Source organism: Chlamydomonas reinhardtii, chromosome 16, assembly GCF_000002595.2.
Source record: "Chlamydomonas reinhardtii strain CC-503 cw92 mt+ chromosome 16, whole genome shotgun sequence".
Lineage (NCBI taxonomy): Eukaryota > Viridiplantae > Chlorophyta > Chlorophyceae > Chlamydomonadales > Chlamydomonadaceae > Chlamydomonas > Chlamydomonas reinhardtii.
In genome coordinates, this window is record NC_057019.1 from 4,587,358 (window position 1) to 4,605,613 (window position 18,256).

The following is an 18,256-nucleotide window of genomic DNA, read 5'->3' on the forward strand; positions in this document are numbered from 1 at the left end:
CCGCGCGGATAGCATAGCCGATGCGCACCTGCAGGCAGTCGACCGGCGTCCACGGATGAGCTGTGTAGACGAGCACTAGCGTAATGCAACGGCGTGCAGCAAAACAATGGCCGGGCGACAGTGTGACAAACAGGGGCAAGAACAAGGCGAAGCAAAGCAGAAGAGGGGCCCGAATGTGTACGACAATTGTGGCGGGCAGGCCGAATGCGGTGCAACACGCCAACAACACAACCGGAGGTGAGGAAGCGTTGCTGATGGTGAGGATAGGTGCTGCGACGTTCGGTAGGGGAGCTGTGGCCGCGCACTAGTTGGGAGGAAGTTTCCGAGGCGTTGCACCAATGTGGCGTGATGGCCTTGAGGCCTATCTTGTCCCCCAATATGTTTGGTCCGCATGTTGACTCCTCCGCCTGAAGCCTGCGGCGCACACAGGCGCTACGAGGTACCGTGACCGGTTCCCATGGTAGTTTACAGGAAAGGTGCGGATCCGCTGCGTTCCGTGGGAACGCAGGGGCGTCACGCACAAAAACTCCTCAGCGGCGTGCCGCTTCGGTACAAGATAGTTTGACACCACACAGGTGCCATGTTAGTCATTTGAAGTCAGTCAGATTGATCTTCTCTCGAGTCGGCTGCTACGCGAGAGCGTGTAGCCCCCTCGGCCTCAACACTCCTCCCTAGCGTCTTGTGGCGCTACCCCACAGCCCACTACAACACACATTTATACCCGGTACAAAACTCCACACGGCTGCAGCGTCTGTTGCCCTCGGGGCATGGCAGACGGCTCGGCAGCCGCGATGGCCCCAAACGATGCCTGCTCCCGACTGCACACGCTACATGCCCAGCCAAAAGCTCTGAACAGCTGCGCCCGTTCGCCGACACATGCTCCTCGTTGCCAGGTGCAGAAGCTCCGGCGCGGAGGCGGACGTGACAGCTCCAACGTGGCACGCTCCACTCAACTCAAGAGAGAGGCGCTTAGGCGATGGGGATCGACACGCTGAAGGCAGAGGAAAATGCGAGGGAAACAGTCAACAGCCAGGGATTGCATAACAATACCGTACCCATACATCAGTGCACGCCCTTCTAAATTCAACGTAAAAAACCCGCAGACAATGCACCGGAAGGCAAGTCGGCTTACCCGTTGGTGGCGAAGTTGACGTGGTTGGGGTCAGCCAGGTGGTCAGCCTACAGGGCAAAAGCAGGACAGAGCCACAAAGTCAGCACTCACGACTAGCAGCCATCCGTACCGCGTTCCCCACCACGCCCGTTTCGTTCCGCGTTTACGGCAACTTGACATCTTCACGTCACCAACGGATGGGCATGTGGCTCCAAACAGCCAGGTCCATGGAACCTTCCCCACGACCCACCAGGTTGTCGAGGGGGCCCTTGCCGGTGGCGGCGTACTGGGCAGCGAAGCCCAGGCAGGCAATCTGCGCGACACGAAACAACACGATGCATGAGCGGTCCGCACTGCGTTCCGAACGTCGAGCCTCGTCATGAGACGAAGACTGCCCCAGATCAGACTGCCAAATCTATAGCCCTTCCTTACGTGATCGGCAGCCCCTTCCCACATCGCAAGTTTGCCCGGGACCGCGTTGCCGACGCTTCCTTACCATGGCCAGGCGGCCGTTCTTGACCTCCTTCTGCTTGTACTCCTGGTACTTAGCAGCGTCGCCGCGGGACAGGCCCATGGGGTCGAAGAAGCGGCCTGCAAGCACGTGGATGAGCAGAATCATAAGTAAACCCTGGATAGGAAATCACTTTGCGGTGGCCATCCGCTAGGCGGCATATGCGCGCCGTGCGCGCCGGCGCATCATCCCACTGGACCAGATCTGCAGCTGTTCGGCAAACAGCAGCCCGTGCTCTCGCTGCCCTCAACGATTTCGCCGCCGCTGCCTCCGGTGCTGCTCCTGCTGCCATTCTGCAACGGCGATCTCCCTTGCGTCCCTGGCGCTCCAGTCCGCCGACCCCGCCCCAAGCTGCCGCTTCCCCAGCCGCCGCTGCTGGCGCCACCGCTGCTGCTGCTGCTCACCGCCGGGGTAGCCGTTCTCCAGGCCCTTGAACTCCTCGGTGAAGCCCAGGAACGAGCCGTCGGCCTGGCTGCCGGGGTTCTTGAAGTCGTACCAGCGCTTGGTCTGCGCCAGACAGGAAGGTGAGCAGAACGACACGGCTTAGAGATCGGCATCCATGAAGTTAGGACTCTCATCTTGCACCAATGCGTAACACCATCTGGGACAGAGGCACAGGGCCACTCCGCTGGCCGTATGCGGATTCAAATCGGGGATGAAGGATGCCCACATCCGCGTCCAAGGCACCGGACGTGTATTTTGCCTTCTCCACTCCACACGCCGGCCCCCGACCCTGGTAGAGATCCTTGGCCAGAGCCAGCTCCAGAGACGCAGACGCCATGCCAGCACCCCCATCCACGCACCCCCATCCACGCAGCTGCTCACCTCAGCCCAGCCCATCAGGTAGAACTGGATGACCATCAGGGTGGGGAAGTCGATGTTGTTCTTCTCCACGACCACCTTGCCGGCATCGTACCACTCAGGGAAGCCCAGGCCAACCTTGGCACCAATGGAGGTGAGGATGATGCCAGCAGCGCCCTGTATCCACCGAGAAGGAAACAGGTGAGCACTCCGTCCCCGCAATCCATTAAACCCCGAGACTCAGATTCAGACATCCCGCTGCTTGAAAGATAGCGCCGAGCCATAGCGCGGTCACATTCCTTGCCAGCTCTCGCGCTTGCATTCGCTCACCAGCATGGCGAAGCGGCCGTGCACCAGCTCAGCCTGGACGTACCTACAACATGGAAGCAAAATAAGCGCGCGTCAGCCCCGGGACGAGTGCCTGATCCCTCACTTGCGCACTTCCTACGTCCCCGATTGTCAATCGACCCCCTCCCAAGAAAGGACGATCGCGCCCAACCGCGGCGAATCCAACATGTAAGCACTGGAACCATGGAGATCTAAGCGCCCAGCTCCACGTCGCGGCTATTCGGGCCCTGGCGCCCAGGTAATCAACGATGTCGCTCACCACTTCAGGGTCTGCGGCTCCTGGCCCAGGAACAGGGGGTCGAAGCCGTAATCACCGGCCAGAGAGCCATCCAGGTGAGCCGGGGGAGGGTTGCCGGGGAACCACACGGGGCGGACGGCAGCCTGGGCGCGGACAGCGCGAGGGGCCTGGCGAGCCGAGAAAGCGCCGGCCCGGCGCTGGGCAATCATCGACAGGGCCATGGTGTTTAGGTGTTTTTACAACCTAGGTCGGCGCAAGCAGCAAGGTAAGGAGCTTGAGCAAAGTGAACTCGGCTCGGCGCAAGCCAATGTGCCTCTCCGGTCGGCAGATCTCTCGCCATCTCGGTACGCCGTACTTCGCACCAAGTGGGCCTCAGCAATTTTCGTTTGTCCATACAAGGTGCCAGTATGATCAGGTATTGATTATCAATTTGCGATCATGTTCATCCATTTGCTGACCTATTTGTCCGCCCCGCCCCTCCCCCTCCCCCTCCCCCTCCCCTACCTTATGGGAATCCATTTTTGCGTCTCCAGCTAAAGAGGCGCAGAAGATCCACACCAGTCAGCTGAGCCACGGCGTTGCTCCACACATGGTTCAATGGTATCGACCGGCCCTCCAAGCTGCTCCATTCGCTGTAGGCAGCCTTCAGCAGCCGCGCCTGATCCTCGGTGAAGACCCGACGGCCGACCGGCTGCTGGTCAGCCACCCGGTGCCAGGCCTGCTGCAGTGCCACCAGCACCTGGGCACCGGCGTCCGGGTCCCGGGCAGCATTGCGGCGGTCACGTGCTTCTGTGCCACCCTTGCTGGCCCACGCAGATTGTTGCTGCAACAGCTGCCGCTGCTCCTGGGTTGGATGCTGGGCCGCCGCCGCCTGCTGCAGCTGGTAAGACAGGTCGCTCTCCAGCAGCTGCTGCTGCTGCGGGCTCAGCTGCTGCCCGCTGTTGTGCGCCGCCCACGCCTGCTGCAGCTTGTACATACAGCTGGCCTTCACCGACATATGCTGCGCTAGAGTTGCATAGTGTGGCCCACCGCCCAAAGCGTCGTCTGCACAGACTGCTTTGTACATGGTTGCCCATATAAGGGCCAGCCACTGATAACGGTCAGGTGCTGAGGCCAGGGACAGGGGGAGTGAGACCATACTAACCTCAGCGGGCACCAGCGGCATGGGCAACAGCGGCGTGGGTACCAGCGGCGTGGGTACCAGCGGCTGAAGCTGGTTACTGGTGGAACATGGCCCCACCGGACCAGCATAGTCAACTATAACACAGCAGGTGAGCTGCTGCACAGGGGCCACGCAATGCTGGAGATGCATGCTGATACTGCTGCCGTCGATGAGGCACGTTGCAGCATGTGCGCCTGAAGCAACCATGTCCATTGCATAACCGCCCGCGTCAGGGCTGGTCGACAGCCCCACGTGCTGGCCCACTGGACAGCGAAACAGCACGTCATATCGACCAACCAGGGGGATGGTGACACGCAGCTGCTGCTCGTAGCTGCTGGGCGCTGACCGCACGCCGTCGGTGTGCCACTCATGGTTGCCGCCGGGGTTTGTGAACCACATAAAGGCGTCGAGCACCACCTGCTGTGACCCACGCACCCGCTCGATGTGAAGATCCAGCTCGCTGAGCAACTCTCGCACGGCCGCCAAGTCGCCATCGGTCAGAGACAGCGAGGCGTCAGTCTCACCATCCACGGCCATGCGGAAGCTCGCCAGGGAGATTGAAGCCCTGTCCAAGCAAGCGAGGAGCGAAGAGCGGGGTCAGGGCAAATCTATCTGGCCGCGAGCGCAAGCAGCATGCACTCATCATACAGCACTCACCGCTTATCATGTGCCTTGCGGCGGAAGCAGTGGCAGTGGACCGGGTGCTGTAGCAACGCCTCCGCGGTGCGTAGCAGAGCTTGCTGCTGCAGCGGCGGCGAGGGCATCGGTGGCACGCGCCATAGCCTGCCACGCAATAGGCCCAGCAGCAGTGCCACCAGCATCTGGACACCGCAGGCCAGGAGCACCTCGCGCGCGGTCGCATTCTGGGCATTGGCGGCTATGCGGCCCAGCGTCAGTGGGTCGAGGTATGTCATAGTTGTGGGTCTCCAGCTGATAGGAAAATTGCTGTAACCTGATATCAAAGCTGTATTATGGCAGGATTCATGGCAGCCTTCATCAGCCCAGGAATTTGTGGCAGTTCGAGGCAGTTCGAGGCAGTTTGTGGCAGTTCGAGGCAGTTCGAGGCAGTTCGAGGCCTGTGGTGTGATCCGAGCTTTTTTTGCGTCTGGGTGAGGGTGGGTGAGGGTGGGTGAGGGTGGGTGAGGGTGGGTGAGGGTGGGTGAGGGTGGGTGAGGGTGGGTGAGGGTGGGTGAGGGTGGGTGATGGCGGGTGAGGGTGGGTGAGGGTGGGTGAGGGTGGGGCCTGAGGGTGGGTGATGGCTCAAGGGCTCCACTAAGCTTCAATACCATTCGCCCGTGTGCGGTCCCTGGGCACGCGCATAATCCGCGCATAATCAATTCCCAGCAAAACAATCATAGCATGTATGTAACATAGGTAGAGGCCCTGCAACGCCAAAGGTACAGGGCGTTGAAGGTGCTGGGAGCTCGGCAAGCACGGCGATTCGCGAGCTGCTTACGCTGTTTAGGCTGCGACCGCTGAGTACCTAAAATGCACAGGTACAGTATAAAATGTGCCTCACAGCCCCCCGTGAAGACTGCTGTTCCGCCGCTTGCTGTCTGTGACCTCGGGCCCCTGGGTCCTGTGCGTGCGAGCGACGTGCCACTGCTGGTCCACCAACTGCGTCCGTCGCCCCTGACCAGCCCATCATCAAGCCTTGTCCCTTCCCAATATCCGCATGCGTAGCGGCGCTGCACATAGTGCATGCAAACACAAGGGCGGCATGTGGGGCCTGGAGGCACGGTGCTGCACGATGCACCCAGCCACCCCTGTTGCCGTCCCCCGTCCCCCTCAGCGAACACGCACAGAGCAATTACACCGTCGCATTGCCTTAGGGGTGCACTTCTGCGTTGCCTCCTCACCTCCTGCCGTGACCAGTGCGTCAATGCGCCCGCTCAATGCCGGTCAGCGCATATGGCAGATTACCGGCACCCCCCCTCCCCCTCCCCCCGTGTGCCTCAGCCTGCCACCACGTCAAAGCACTAGCCGCCTTCCTGCTCACATGCCGCTATCCAAGTAGTTCTTGCGCCACATACTGTGGCCCTGAGACACGAGTGCCGGTGTCTCAGGTATCCTGCGCACCGCGAAAGCCACGTAACAAGTTGGCCCAGGCGATAGCCCCAGTTCCTGCCGCGCGCAATCGCGACTTCCCATCGGCGATGGCAAGAGCTCAGTTAGCGGCTGTAGACAGGGAAGGTACAAGCTGCGTGTCTTGTGGCGCGGCACCTCACCGCCAGGCTCCAAAGCCTGTGTTTACGGCGATCCCCGCCGCGGCCAGCCGTGCCAGCGCCGCCTCTGAAACGCTGCAGCCCCTCACCTCCAACAACACCAGACTCGGCAGCAGCGGCAGCGCCCCGCTAGCTCCTCCAGCGCCAAGGCCGCCCCCGCTGTCACCACTTTCCCCTGCCGCACCACTCCTGCCTGAGCCCCCGGCCCCCGAATTGGCGATGCCACCTCCGCCCCTGCCCTCGTCTCCGTTTGCATTTCCGCCGCTCCTGCCACGGCCGCCCGCCAGCAGCAGCTCCACAATGCCGTCGTTGACGTCCAGGCAATGGGATAGGTTGAGGTGCGTCAGGCCGGCGGCACGGCCCAGCGCCCGCAGTCCGGAGGTGGTAACCAGCGTGCCCTGTGCACACGCATGGCGCGGCATGGGGCTGTTTGGCATGGCGTGGTGTGGGCATGACGATGTGCATGTGCAAGCATCCGCATCATCACGCGGTTTGAGGCAGTAGGCAGTATGACACGGTACGCGGCAAGAGCTGCGTTGCGAGGCGGCAGGGCGTGTTGGTGCTCGCGCAATGCAAAGCGCGAGTAGGCAGTGGGCTAGTCGGCCGGCGGGCGGGTGGCACGGATTCTTGGACGCTCCGTGCAGCCGCCGGACTAACGTGCAAAACATGGTGACCAGCCCCACCACCTGCAGGTCCAGGTGACTCAGCCGCGCCGCCGGCGCCGGCAGCGACGCCACCCCTTCCTCTTGCTGCTCCGCCGCCTCCACTGCCTCCGCCAGGCTTACGTTCCCTACGCCTCTCGTGACTGCCGCCACCGTGCCATCGCGCCCAGCCGCCGTTGCCGGCGCCACCGTTGAAACCGCCGCCGCCGCCGCCGCCGCCGCTCCAGTGGCGGCTGTCTGCGGCTCCAGCGCCAACTGCAGCGACAGGTTGGTCACCTCACACATGCGCAGGCTCAGCGACTCAAGCGCCGGCAGCCGCCACAGCGCCGCCAGCGCTGGCGCCGGCGCGCCCGCCAACCGCTCGACGGTTAGCACGGCCAGCCGGGTCGCGCCCGCTGCCAACTGCCGTACGCCGTGCGGCCCCACGTACGGCAGGTGCGCCAGGGCCAGGCACGTGAGCGAAGGCAGTACGGCAATGTGGCCCAGGGCCTCGTCACCGATGCCTGCGCAGTCGTACAGGGAGACCGAGGACAGGCGGCGGCAGCCGCTGGGCCAGGAGGCGAAGCCGCGCCCGCCAGCGCCGCTGACGCCACCGCTGCGACTTAGCGCGAAGTGGGTCAGGCATGGCAGCGAACAGCCCATCTCGAACAGGTGCTCGTCTGTCAGACTGGACGCGCCCGTGATCTCCAACCGCTGCAGGGAGCCCCAGCTAGGCACCAGCTCGTACCAGCTCCAGCCGCTTCGCGACGCGCCCTCCACTGGCTGAGCGTGCCGTACCCCGCCCTCCGCCGCGGCATCGTTGCCTTCATCCGCCAGCATCATACCGCCTTCATCCGACCCGCCCTCTTGCATCAACTGAAGGCTGGTCAGAGATGACAACGCCGCCGCCGCCGCCGCAAGAGCTGGCGGCGGCAAAGCCGGCGGCAAGCCGCAGTGCGACAGGCGCAGCTCGTGAAGCCCCGCCAGCGCGAGCAGCGGCGCCGCCACCTGCACAGGCAGCGCCGTCGACGCCTGCAATCGCAGTCGTCGCAGCCCAGCGTCGTGCGTAGTTCCCGCGGCACCTGCCCCTGTTAATGCGAATGCCGCTGCAGTGGCTGCGGCGGAAGCAGTGAGCAATTGTGGCAGCCCACGGACCAGCTGGTCACATGTGTAGGCTGCGGGAAGGGCCAGAGCAGCCAGGGCCCCGCCTCCGCTGCCGCCATACGCGCCTGCCGCTGCCAACGGATGCAGCATCCCGATAGAATCCAGGATCACGGGGTCGCATCCCGACAGATCCAGATCCGTCAGCTGCGTGAGCGCCGCCAGTGCCGCCGCCAGGCGCCGCGGCTCCGGCTCCGTGCAGCTGAGCGATAGACTGCGCAGCTCGCTGCAGCTGGCCAGAGCTGCGGAGTCGCAGGCCAGGCATTGCAAGTGTTGAAGCGGGAATCGAGCAGCGTCACGACAGGGTGGTCGCCCCGTCACTGCGGCGCTGCTGATTTGTGTGTACTGTTTGGCGCCGCCTTGCCGGCATGTACCCGCACAACGCACGTACAGCACAAGCCCCGACTCCCATCCCAACCACCACATCAACCGACACCCGCATGCTCACCTGCAAGCCCGTCGCCCTTAATGTGTCGCCCTCGGCGACTGGCCTGCTCCCCGATGTGCAGCTCCCGCAGCCCCGGCAGCAGACGCGGCAGCTGCCGCGCCGCCTCGTCGTCAATTGTACGGCAGCCGTGGATCCGCAGCCGCCGTATGGACGGCAGGCCGGCTAGGTGGCTCAACTCTGGTTGGAAGGCGGGGCCGCAGCGCAGCTCCAGGGAGGTAAGGGTTGAGGGCAGGTGGGGCGCCTCCGCCAGGGCTCGGAAGACGTCCGCCTCCGCCTCGGGCGACGCAGAGCAGCAGCAGCTCAGCGCCAGGTGCTGTTGGGGAAGTGCAGGTGGAAGAAGCTAATAAATGGTATACGCATAAAGCTGCCGCCACGTGGTAGCGTTTGGGAGACGGCGGCACGGCGCCTCGCGTTGGAGCCGGGCCCTGGGACGCCTGCCCTTCGTGGTGGGCTCATGGCACCGTACCCCAACCGGCCTCACTTTGTCACTTGGCGCCACCCTACACGGCACCGGCACTGCGCCTCTTAAGTTTGCGCGCAGCAGCCCACCTGCAACTTGGGGCAGGCCTCCGGCAGCTGCCTGGCCACGAAGGACGCCGGCAGGCCGCTGCAGCCCCCAAGGTCCAGAGACAGTAGGGTGCCGCCCACCGACTGCAACGCCCGGAACAGCGATAGGCCACCCAGCAGAGCCGAGTCCCCGGACAGATCCTGCATTGGCGGCAAGGGAAGCGTGTGGGGGTGAGGCCGCGGGAGAGGCAGGAACAGGGTCATGCCGCGGCCCGATGTCTGGATGCTGGGAGCATGCGTTCGGGCGGTCCTCGGTCCGCATTTGCCAACGTTCGCACGCGGACACGGGGCACCGCAGCCGGTAAGGTCCTCGCGGTGCCACTGCGTCGTCCGGGAGTTCACAGTCACCACCGTGCCTCGGCGACACATGGACGCGCGTGAGGCAAGGGCGCATTGGAGCTGGCGCTGCCCTGTTGTTGTTAAGGACTGCCGGTCGCGGCTCATGGCATGGGTGGCCCTAGGCGTGTCTTGCAGTACAGAGGCTGCAAGCAGGCGGCAGCACGGCACCCACTCACCAGGCGTATGAGCTTTGGAAAGCGCCTGCCTAAGTCAGGCGGCAGCGGGTGGGTTCCAGGGAGGCGCCGGATGCCGCTCACCCACAGTGCTGCGTCGCCGCAGGCACTGCGAGAGGCGCGGCGGTAGCTCCGCAGCGCATGCGGCGCAAGCGCGACCAGCATCGGCACCAAGTGCTGGCGAAGGACCTCTGCCGGCAACTCTGGCGCATTATCTGTGCTGGCCATGCTGCCGCTCGCTGCACAGAATGCACTGATACCTAGTTTGGTCACACCGACTCCGTATGTCTCGTCACGACAAGACGCTGGGCGCTCTAGCTTTAGCAGAGCTAATATTTTGTTTGTTCGTCGCCGCACCTGTGCTCAGGTCGCGGCTTTCACATTATCTAGGAAATAGTATCGACATGCTCGGAGTCAGGCTCGGAGTTACAGGCGTTCCATCATAATAATATTTAAATGTTGATGGCTCCGATGTGTGCGAGTTTCCATGTTGTTGCTGGGGATGTTGAAGCTTATCATGCGAGGCATCCCGCCACCCAAGATGGCCTGGCCCAACCTCAGCCGGTAGTGCCTCAACACGCACAGAACTCAAGCCGTTCCACCTGGCCGCCCACGCACCATCATTAGCTGTGGTGTCCGCCCACATTCATTCGCTAAACCGCTCGCCCACATCAGCCTCCTCAATCCGTTTGGACAGCAGTCTTGCTCCCCCTTCCGACCAATCGCGGTTAAGATAATAAACGAGTTCATTGGGCCCCCAAACTTCACAAGTGTAAACAATGCCGACCCTACTCTGCTCAGCGATGTCACCGCCAGTGCGTGCTTCCAGCGAAGTACAGGTCAACAGTACCCGTGCCGTGTACCCTCCGACCAGGACAGGCGCTAGGGTGCATAGCATACGCCGCCAAAACTAGGCCGCAGAGCCCGCCCTCAAACACAACACGTCACCGGTGCGGTATCAAGACACCTATACCCTGTCACTAGTGACGTGTCGGTCTGAGAAGGGCCTGAAGCTTGAGGCGTGCGTGGTATGCAGCAATGTTCTCAGTTCACAGTCAGTCAGCCAACACGCACCGAAGTTAGTTATCCGCCTCACCTTCACAACCGGTGGACGGTGAAATACAAGTCAGCACCATCGCCTCAAACAGCATCCCATCTGAACACGGTAGCAATGCTCAGGTAGACCACGCATACATGTGCAGCACATGTCGAGAAACATCAATGAAAGAAGACCATTTCCAACGTTTTGCCAGGAAGAACAAGGAGGTGGCTGCCTGAGGGAGGCAGGAAAAGGGCTGAGCCCTCCCCTCCCGGAAGAAAAAACCTGTCCAGCCCGTGCACACCACCGTGCCATGTCCCTGTGAGCTCGCACCAGATAGCCTGCCAATCACGCAAGCCGTCCGCTGCCACGCGCTCCTGCCCGCTCCTCCGCCACCTCTTCCGGCCCTCTCAAGCCTGCTCCGCCCAGCCGCCTTTCGCCTCTCACCCGTATCGCCGAATCATGCGCTGCAGCGCCTCCACCACCTCGCTAGCGCCGGGGCGCATGGACGGATCCGCCTCCAGACACGACACCACCAGCGCTGCGTACTCGGACGGGCAGTTGCGAGGGAAGCTGAACACGTCAGCGCCGTGGCCGGCGGCTATGGCGTGCCCGCCGCCGCCGCCGTCCATGGCGCCGCCGCCGTCGCCGCTGGCGGCGCTGCTGTGTCCCCAGCTGTTGTCGGTGGCGCCGTAGCGGCCGTTGCCATTGCCGGGGTTGCGGCGCCAGGCGGGCGTGCCACAGTACATCTCGTGCAGGCACACGCCCAGCGAGTAGATGTCGGAGCGCTGCAAGGGCGAGGGGGTTGCATGGGGCAGCTCGTGGGCAGGAGCATGCACACGCAAGTTGTGGCCATAAGGAGGCGCAAGCATTCCTCCACCGCGTTGCTACAGAGATTTCTGACTGGACCCCACGCCTTGGCGGCGGCGCAATCCTTACCTTGGACAAACAGCCGCGCGAACGCTCCGGCGCCATGTAGTGAGGCGTGCCGCCGTACAGGTTCTGTATCTGCGACTGGCCCGGCTCGAGCCGCACGCTAAGCCCGAAGTCTGCAGCAGCGGCGGCAGGAACAGCGTGCACGAGTCAAGAGAAGGGGCGTCAGGATGGGCGGGAGGCGCGCGGGGAGCTAGCGAAGCCACATGCTGGCACGCCACGGCGCGATGTCGATGACCACCCGCGCGGACAGGTGCATCTGCTCTGACGCTTCGCAAGCGTGGCGCACATCACTGACGCGTGCGGCACTCACCCGCAACCTTGGCCACACAGCCCTGCGGGCGGCTAGGCAGCGCCTGAAGCAGCACATTGCTAGCGGTCACGTCGCCGTGCACCACGCCCTTGGAGTGCACGTGCTGCAGTCCCACCGCCACGTCCAGCGCGATGGTGAGCAGGAACGGCTGCGGCGGGCGCGGGGCAGGGAGAGGCAGGTGAGGACAGAAGGATCCTGGTGGAGAGCTGCGACGAGCTTTGCACAGGTTCCGCAACGTCATTACGGCAGCTGCCTAAGTAGAGCCTGGCTTGCAACGGCGACTTCCTTTTGGCAAATGCTTACCATGTTGGGCAGGCCGCCACGGGTGCCTTTGAAGTAGCCCTGGTCCACGGCCGCTTTGAGCGTGCCCTGCAGGTCGCAGCAAGAAGACGGCAGGCACAGCCATGTTCAGCCATCACCGTCGTCAGATGCAACCAAACCCAGGGGTGTCGAGATGCTGGCCCGCCCACCGCTGAGGGGCCACCCATTCACCAGCACAGAAATATCTAACGCAACGGCGCGCCCACACACGCGCCCACACACGCACCAGCTCGCAGAACTCCTGCACGATGTACAGCTTCCAGCAGCTCATGCGGCCGCCGCGCACCCCGCCCAGACCGCCGCTGGCCATGCCGCCCGCGCCGCTGGCGATGGCAGCACTGATGCTGCTGTTCGTGGTGGCGTCGTCTGCGCTGTCGGGCGCACGCAGGCGGAGGTCCAGGTTCCCGAGGCCGCCGTCCACCTCGTCCAGCGGCCGCAGCTCGTACAGGTAGGTGGTCACAATGTTGGCATGTTGCAGGCTGCGGGGGCGGAAGGAAAAAACGACAGGGGGGCATGCACGCTCCTTGGTCAGCCTGGCAAACACAAGACAAACAGCAGCAACAGAACTCGCAACGCGGCATACACCGTGTCGCACCCCCCTTTCACTGCCCTGCTTCGCCTTTCGCTCTGCCTTCTGGCCCACGGCCCTGCACACACCTTGCCGATATGGCTGCCTCCAACAGGAATTGGCGGCTCTGCGGGCTGTCACCCTGTACCAGCACCGTCTTCACCGCCACCGGCAGCCCCTTCCAGGTGCCGCGGTACACCACGCCGCAGCCGCCCCAGCCCAGGCTGTGGTGCACCTCCAGGTGCCGGTCGCCGATCTCCCGCTGCACCCGGTCCAGCCGCTGCATCTCCAGCAGCCGCTGGTCCTGAGACGCCATGCCGCCCGAGCCCGACCGCCGCGCCGCCTGCCGGCCCGACGGCAGGCCGCCCGGCGCATGCACCTGCAACGCGCCGCTGGGCTGTTGGCTGCCGCTGCCGGCGGCGCCGGGCGAGGCACTGGCGGGCAAGGTGGAGGCGTTGAGGCGGCTGAGCCGCCGCTCTATGGCTACGTGCTGCTGCTCCTCGGACGGAGTCGCCGACAGCAGCAGCTGCGAGGCCATCGCCGTCGCTGCTGCTGCCGACGGCGATGCTGTCGATGACGCCAGCGCGCAACCTAGCGCGTCTTCGATGCGGCGCAGTCTGGTACGCGCCTCCGCCGCGTCCGACCCTTGTAACCCGCCGCTTACTGACGACCCTGCAGCTGGTGAACGCGCCGCCGAATTGGTCGCGCTGCGCCCAAAGCTTGCGCCCGCTGCGGCAGCGCAGGCAGCCACCGCCAGCTTGAGCCCCGAGGACGACGGGCTCATGCTGCTGAGCGCATGCGACCGCCGCTCCTGTCCCGGCGGCTCCCTCGCTTGCCGCTCGCGCCCCGGGCTGGTGGACGCCAGGCCCCCGCCGTCCTCCTGCTCCGACTGCGGGAGCGAAGCCTCCGCCGCCGCAGTGCTCGCGTGGGCCGTGTGCCCAGTCTCCGCGGCTGCACGCGTGTCCTGCTCTTCCGCCACCAGTGCCACGCCCTCGGTGGAGGGCATGCGCGCGCCCCCGTCAACGCTGCCGTAGCCCTGCCCCATGAACGGCGACAGGGCCGCCGTGCTCATGTCAGTGACGCTCGCCGACTCCGTGCTGAGCAGCGCCGCCGGCGTCTCCATGCCCAGCACAACGGCCGACGAGCCCACAGCGGCGGCCGACGCACGCGGGAGCAGCCCGCTGGCTGCGGCGTCCTGCAGCGCGGCGCGGGCGCGCGCTGTGGGGCCCAGCACGCCCGTCAGCACCACCGCCGGCGAGGCCTCGCCGGGGTCGGCGTACAGCGGGTTGACGTACTTGGAGCGCCGTAGCGGTAAGTACAGGCAGCACGTCGGCTCCTGTACAAGGTGCCAGTAGGTCACGTCAGCAACACATGCGGTACTTGCAGCAACACATGCGATAATCCTCAAAAGGCTTGCCAACCCTTTCCCTTCTTAAGCAAGCCGTGCAGCCCATTGACGCGCCCGCAGCACGCAACGCACCTGTCGCCGTCCCCTACGGCCGCCCTCCTCGGCCCCCAGGTTCGTCTCCCAGTCGGCTTCGTCGTCCAGGTCCTTGCCGTCCGCCTGGGCCGATGCGCGGCTGCACATGGCGCTCAGCCGGCGGCGCCTCACGACTAAGTAGGTCACAATCGCGGCACCCAACGCGGTGGGCAGCGTGATGGCCAACAGTGCGAACAGCAGTACCTCGCGGCGGTCCGTGCCCCCGGAGGGAGCGTTGGGCAGCGGAGGCGCCGAGCCGCCACCTACATGACGTGAGGGGATCCCGTGTTCAGTACGACGGGCTCAGCTAGAGGATGTAAGCATGCGTAGCAGCAGGTGAGAGCGGAAACCCGGCAAAGCAATGCTGCCGCCAGCGCGGCGTGACGCACTTGGCAGGGTGATGGGGATCATATCGAACGCTTTCGGCACCGCGCTGGTGATATTGACATTTTGCGCGGTGAAGCGCAGTGTTGACAGGGACGAGAAGTATATCCACGTCCGCTTGCTGTTGTCGTAGGTGTTAATCTGCAAGCAATGGCATGCAGGCGGCGCAGGAGCGCGCGGCCCGTCAGATCGGCGATGTTTCCCAGTTCTGTTGGGCCAAATAAAATACACATAAAAAATACTCTAATCTGGTAAAGGCGCACCTTATAGGCGGATATCCAAGGGTTCGGCCCGACTTGGCCTAGTGTGGCGGCCCAATACACGTCCACCTCCTGCTGCGGCACCACCAGGGCCACATTCACCAGGGACAGCCGCTGCGCGTCCAACGTACGCCTGTAAGGGGCACGTCATGGTGAAGCTCCGTTTGGCGGGTGGGGGGACAATCCGAGTGAACAGGCACGCATGGGCCATCCAAACACTGCCTAAGAATCCACTTTGCTCCACCGTTCCTGATTTTGCTGCCAAACTTGCCATTCGCAGCCCCGCGCCGTCTCGTGCTGCTGTTACCACACAAACCAAACAACAGCCAGCGCAGGCTGGAACGGACCACGGCCTGAAGCCCCGACCACCTCTGCTACCCAGCCCCCAATCCAGCTTAACACCTTCCCCCCATTCCAGTATTCCCACAGCACGCACGCACGCACGCACGCGCACACACACACACACACATACACGCACGCACACATGCCACTCACCAGTCGGACACGTTGAACATCCACAGCCCAGAGACCATGCTGTTGAATTCCGCGCCATCCGGGCCGTACGCCAGGTTCAGGAGCACCGTGTTCTTGATGGCCACGCTTGCCAGCGCGCTGAACGAGTCGATGGCCCCGTACGTGTCGAACAGCGCGTAGGCGGAGGGCCAGGTGGTGATGACGGTGGGGTAGCGCACCGGCACGCCGGCGGAGGGCCAGGTGGTGGCGTTGGCCATGGTGATGTTCTCCACCAGGATGATGTACTGCCCGTACTGCTTCGCCGAGGCCGGCGACGACTCGGTCATGGCGGTGAACAGGTCGTCGCTGTCACGGACCTGGAACACCACGGTCGGCGGCACCTGCGCGTTGCCGGTGATCTGCAGGATGTTGTTGCGCTGCGCCGTCTGCAGGTCGTCGCCCGAGATCTCGTAGCGCACGTTCACCAGCGTCGTGTAGCGGCCGTAGTAGCTGGCCAGCTGGATGTAGTCTGTGCCCGACGGGTCCAGCTGCGACACAAGGGAAGGAAATGCAGTGGGTGGTAAAGATGAGAAGCGCCAGCGATGAGGGCGCCGGCAAGCACTGCGGTACGCAGCGTGGGATACTGAGCGCGCGCGCCTTTTTGGTGTACAGTCGCCGCACAAAAGGATGGGTAGGGTGTGGAGTGGAAAGGATCCAGCAAACAATCCAAACATTCTGACGTCGCTACACATACGTGAAGCCGCGCACCCTCTACACACCTGCACTCCCGCGGCATGGCTCCAGTCAGCCAGGTCGCGCACCGCCGGGATGGGAGAGATCAGAATGGACAGCCACTGTATGGGCGTTGGCAGCAGGATAGCGTCGGTAAATCACAGCTTTGTCATGGGTGGGTACCGTGCAGTGTGGCAAGTCCAGGCATGCTTGTCGAGCGCCTTACTCGCCTGGAGCCCCATCCTTGCCCCCGCAACTTACAAAGGACCAAAAAGTAAACTCGTCTTTCGTAAGCACCAGAGTGCAATTGTAGAGCCCCATCGCCACTTGCTCCCTGCGAACCACAACCGCGAATGGTGAAACGTGAAGTCCATGACCGCACATCTCTGTCCACGTGCTGAAGCGGCGGTGACACAAGTTCGGCCGCACCCTTACCTGTAGACCGGCCACAGGCCTGTTGACAGGATGCCAAACGCTCTCCTCGGGTGGTCCAGCGGCAGGTAGCTACACATGCAAAACACACGTGAGCAGTTGTTGGTGCGCGGCTCGGACACCCAGTCGGCCCTATGATATGCGCACACCCCTGCCCCGCCTTGCGTAGCCCATGCACCTCGCATAGCTGTCAGCCGTTGTCACAAACTATGTAGTCCTGGGCAACTGACATACACTGTGCCGTGCCCACGGCCTGCAAGGGCGCCTGGAACCCACCTCAAGGGCAGGTCCAGCAATACGCAGCCCCGCAGCGCCATGAAGGCAGTAGAGGACGTGCGCGAGTCCACCTGAAACAGTACGGTCTTAAGCCCAAAGCTTATGACCACGTTGGACCCCAGAAGCGCTGACAACGTGACATTAGCAGTGATGCGGACCCCATCATCTGGCCAGTCCGAGCTCCCAAAGTCCAAGTCGTCCGCCAGAGCGAGAACCAGCGGCAAATCTGGATCCTGAAGAGATTGCACCGCGCGCAGAATGGAGCTAGCGTCCTTCACCGTGCGCAGGTCGCAAGCGGGTACAAACACTGCGTCTCCAGGGTCGCAGCTGAGGGTCACGCTCTCCAGCACCGCGCCATTATAGCTCCACTGTTCAAAAACAGCGCTTGAGCCCGACACCTGCAACACGGACGGTATATAACAATTTTGAGTCCCCTCGCAAGTGCGGTGCGAACCCGGTCGTTAGACCGGACAGACCACAGGTCTCACCGTTGTAGGCCCAGGAAGCCGTGCGCCGCAAAGGAAATCCTGCCACTGAAGGAGGGCGTCACAGGAGATGTGGAATTCCAAGTCCCGCATAACGAGCCGAGGTGGCTCCCCCGTCGTGGTCTGGATAAATGGAGGGTCTAGAAGCGTACTAAGAGCCGGAGGCCCGAGCGAGCCAGAGACCACGTCGTCATATATGAAGCAACTCGCAGTGACGAGCGCGTCTGCGGGCGTGAGCGATACAGGAGTCTATTGAGGTTCCCTGCTGTGGACAGAGGGCCATAGGTCGGGCGTACCTGGCGTGACCTCGATAAACGCGCCCGGCATTTCCCAGGTCGACTGTATCGTCGTCCCGAGCAGCGTCACCGGCCCGCTCAACGTCCGGTTGAGGCATTCTCCCAAGTACTGAAGCTCGCAGCGGGTCCCAGTCGAGCCAGAGCTATTGGCTGGCCCGGCTGGGGATGCGCAGGCGCTGCCAACCGCGTTGTCGCCCCTGGCCAAGCCTAGGAGTGCTGCCAGGAGCAGTGGAAGAAGGGTAGACCACAGGGCCATCCTAGCTTCTCGTTTCAAGAGGCTAAGTCCATTCTCAAGGCGTTCAACACTGTGAGCGGGAGATACCGCATACGAGAGGCGTTGCAAGTCCAGGACTAAGTAAAACGAGCTGTCCAGAGTGTGAGTGTGGGCGAACCGGTGGGCTCCGACTGACATCCGGAGGCCAGGGTGCGGCCTTCAATCAAGCTGATGTGGTGGACCGCCGCCTGACAATGGCGCTCGCTGCATGCAGGTTGCCTTCATTGACCGCAAGGCTATGGGGCAGGCAGGGTCTGCCCAGGCCACCGCGGCGCGCTCAGAGAC

The 18,256-nt window shown here is 63.5% G+C and overlaps 4 protein-coding genes across 4 annotated transcripts; all 4 read right to left on the reverse strand.

Annotated features, from left to right (window-relative positions):
* Positions 1 to 453: 453 nt before the first annotated feature.
* CHLRE_16g687900v5 (uncharacterized protein) lies at positions 454 to 3,271 on the reverse strand. Its single transcript, XM_043071619.1, has 8 exons — positions 3,031 to 3,271; positions 2,754 to 2,796; positions 2,448 to 2,600; positions 2,027 to 2,129; positions 1,608 to 1,702; positions 1,362 to 1,424; positions 1,133 to 1,179; positions 454 to 991 (listed from the first exon to the last, which is right to left on the reverse strand). Exons 1-8 carry the CDS (start codon positions 3,228 to 3,230, stop codon positions 970 to 972), a joined length of 726 nt encoding a protein of 241 aa, XP_042915893.1. The 5' UTR covers positions 3,231 to 3,271; the 3' UTR covers positions 454 to 969.
* A 55-nt stretch (positions 3,272 to 3,326) lies between these two features.
* On the reverse strand, positions 3,327 to 5,232 carry CHLRE_16g687901v5 (uncharacterized protein). The gene is made up of 2 exons (XM_043071620.1): positions 4,829 to 5,232; positions 3,327 to 4,736 (listed from the first exon to the last, which is right to left on the reverse strand). Exons 1-2 carry the CDS (start codon positions 5,083 to 5,085, stop codon positions 3,515 to 3,517), a joined length of 1,479 nt encoding a protein of 492 aa, XP_042915894.1. The 5' UTR covers positions 5,086 to 5,232; the 3' UTR covers positions 3,327 to 3,514.
* A 737-nt stretch (positions 5,233 to 5,969) lies between these two features.
* CHLRE_16g687850v5 (uncharacterized protein) lies at positions 5,970 to 10,092 on the reverse strand. The gene is made up of 5 exons (XM_043071617.1): positions 9,729 to 10,092; positions 9,196 to 9,354; positions 8,647 to 8,959; positions 7,083 to 8,440; positions 5,970 to 6,794 (listed from the first exon to the last, which is right to left on the reverse strand). The coding sequence occupies exons 1-5, from the start codon at positions 9,951 to 9,953 to the stop codon at positions 6,396 to 6,398; spliced, it is 2,454 nt and encodes an 817-aa protein (XP_042915895.1). The 5' UTR covers positions 9,954 to 10,092; the 3' UTR covers positions 5,970 to 6,395.
* A 47-nt stretch (positions 10,093 to 10,139) lies between these two features.
* On the reverse strand, positions 10,140 to 18,062 carry CHLRE_16g687800v5 (uncharacterized protein). Its single transcript, XM_043071616.1, has 16 exons — positions 17,698 to 18,062; positions 17,405 to 17,625; positions 16,917 to 17,314; positions 16,644 to 16,712; positions 16,470 to 16,542; positions 16,256 to 16,330; positions 15,519 to 16,024; positions 15,027 to 15,156; positions 14,769 to 14,904; positions 14,380 to 14,642; positions 12,989 to 14,235; positions 12,558 to 12,810; positions 12,314 to 12,379; positions 12,011 to 12,158; positions 11,704 to 11,813; positions 10,140 to 11,552 (listed from the first exon to the last, which is right to left on the reverse strand). Exons 1-16 carry the CDS (start codon positions 17,726 to 17,728, stop codon positions 11,208 to 11,210), a joined length of 4,071 nt encoding a protein of 1,356 aa, XP_042915896.1. The 5' UTR covers positions 17,729 to 18,062; the 3' UTR covers positions 10,140 to 11,207.
* Positions 18,063 to 18,256: the final 194 nt, after the last annotated feature.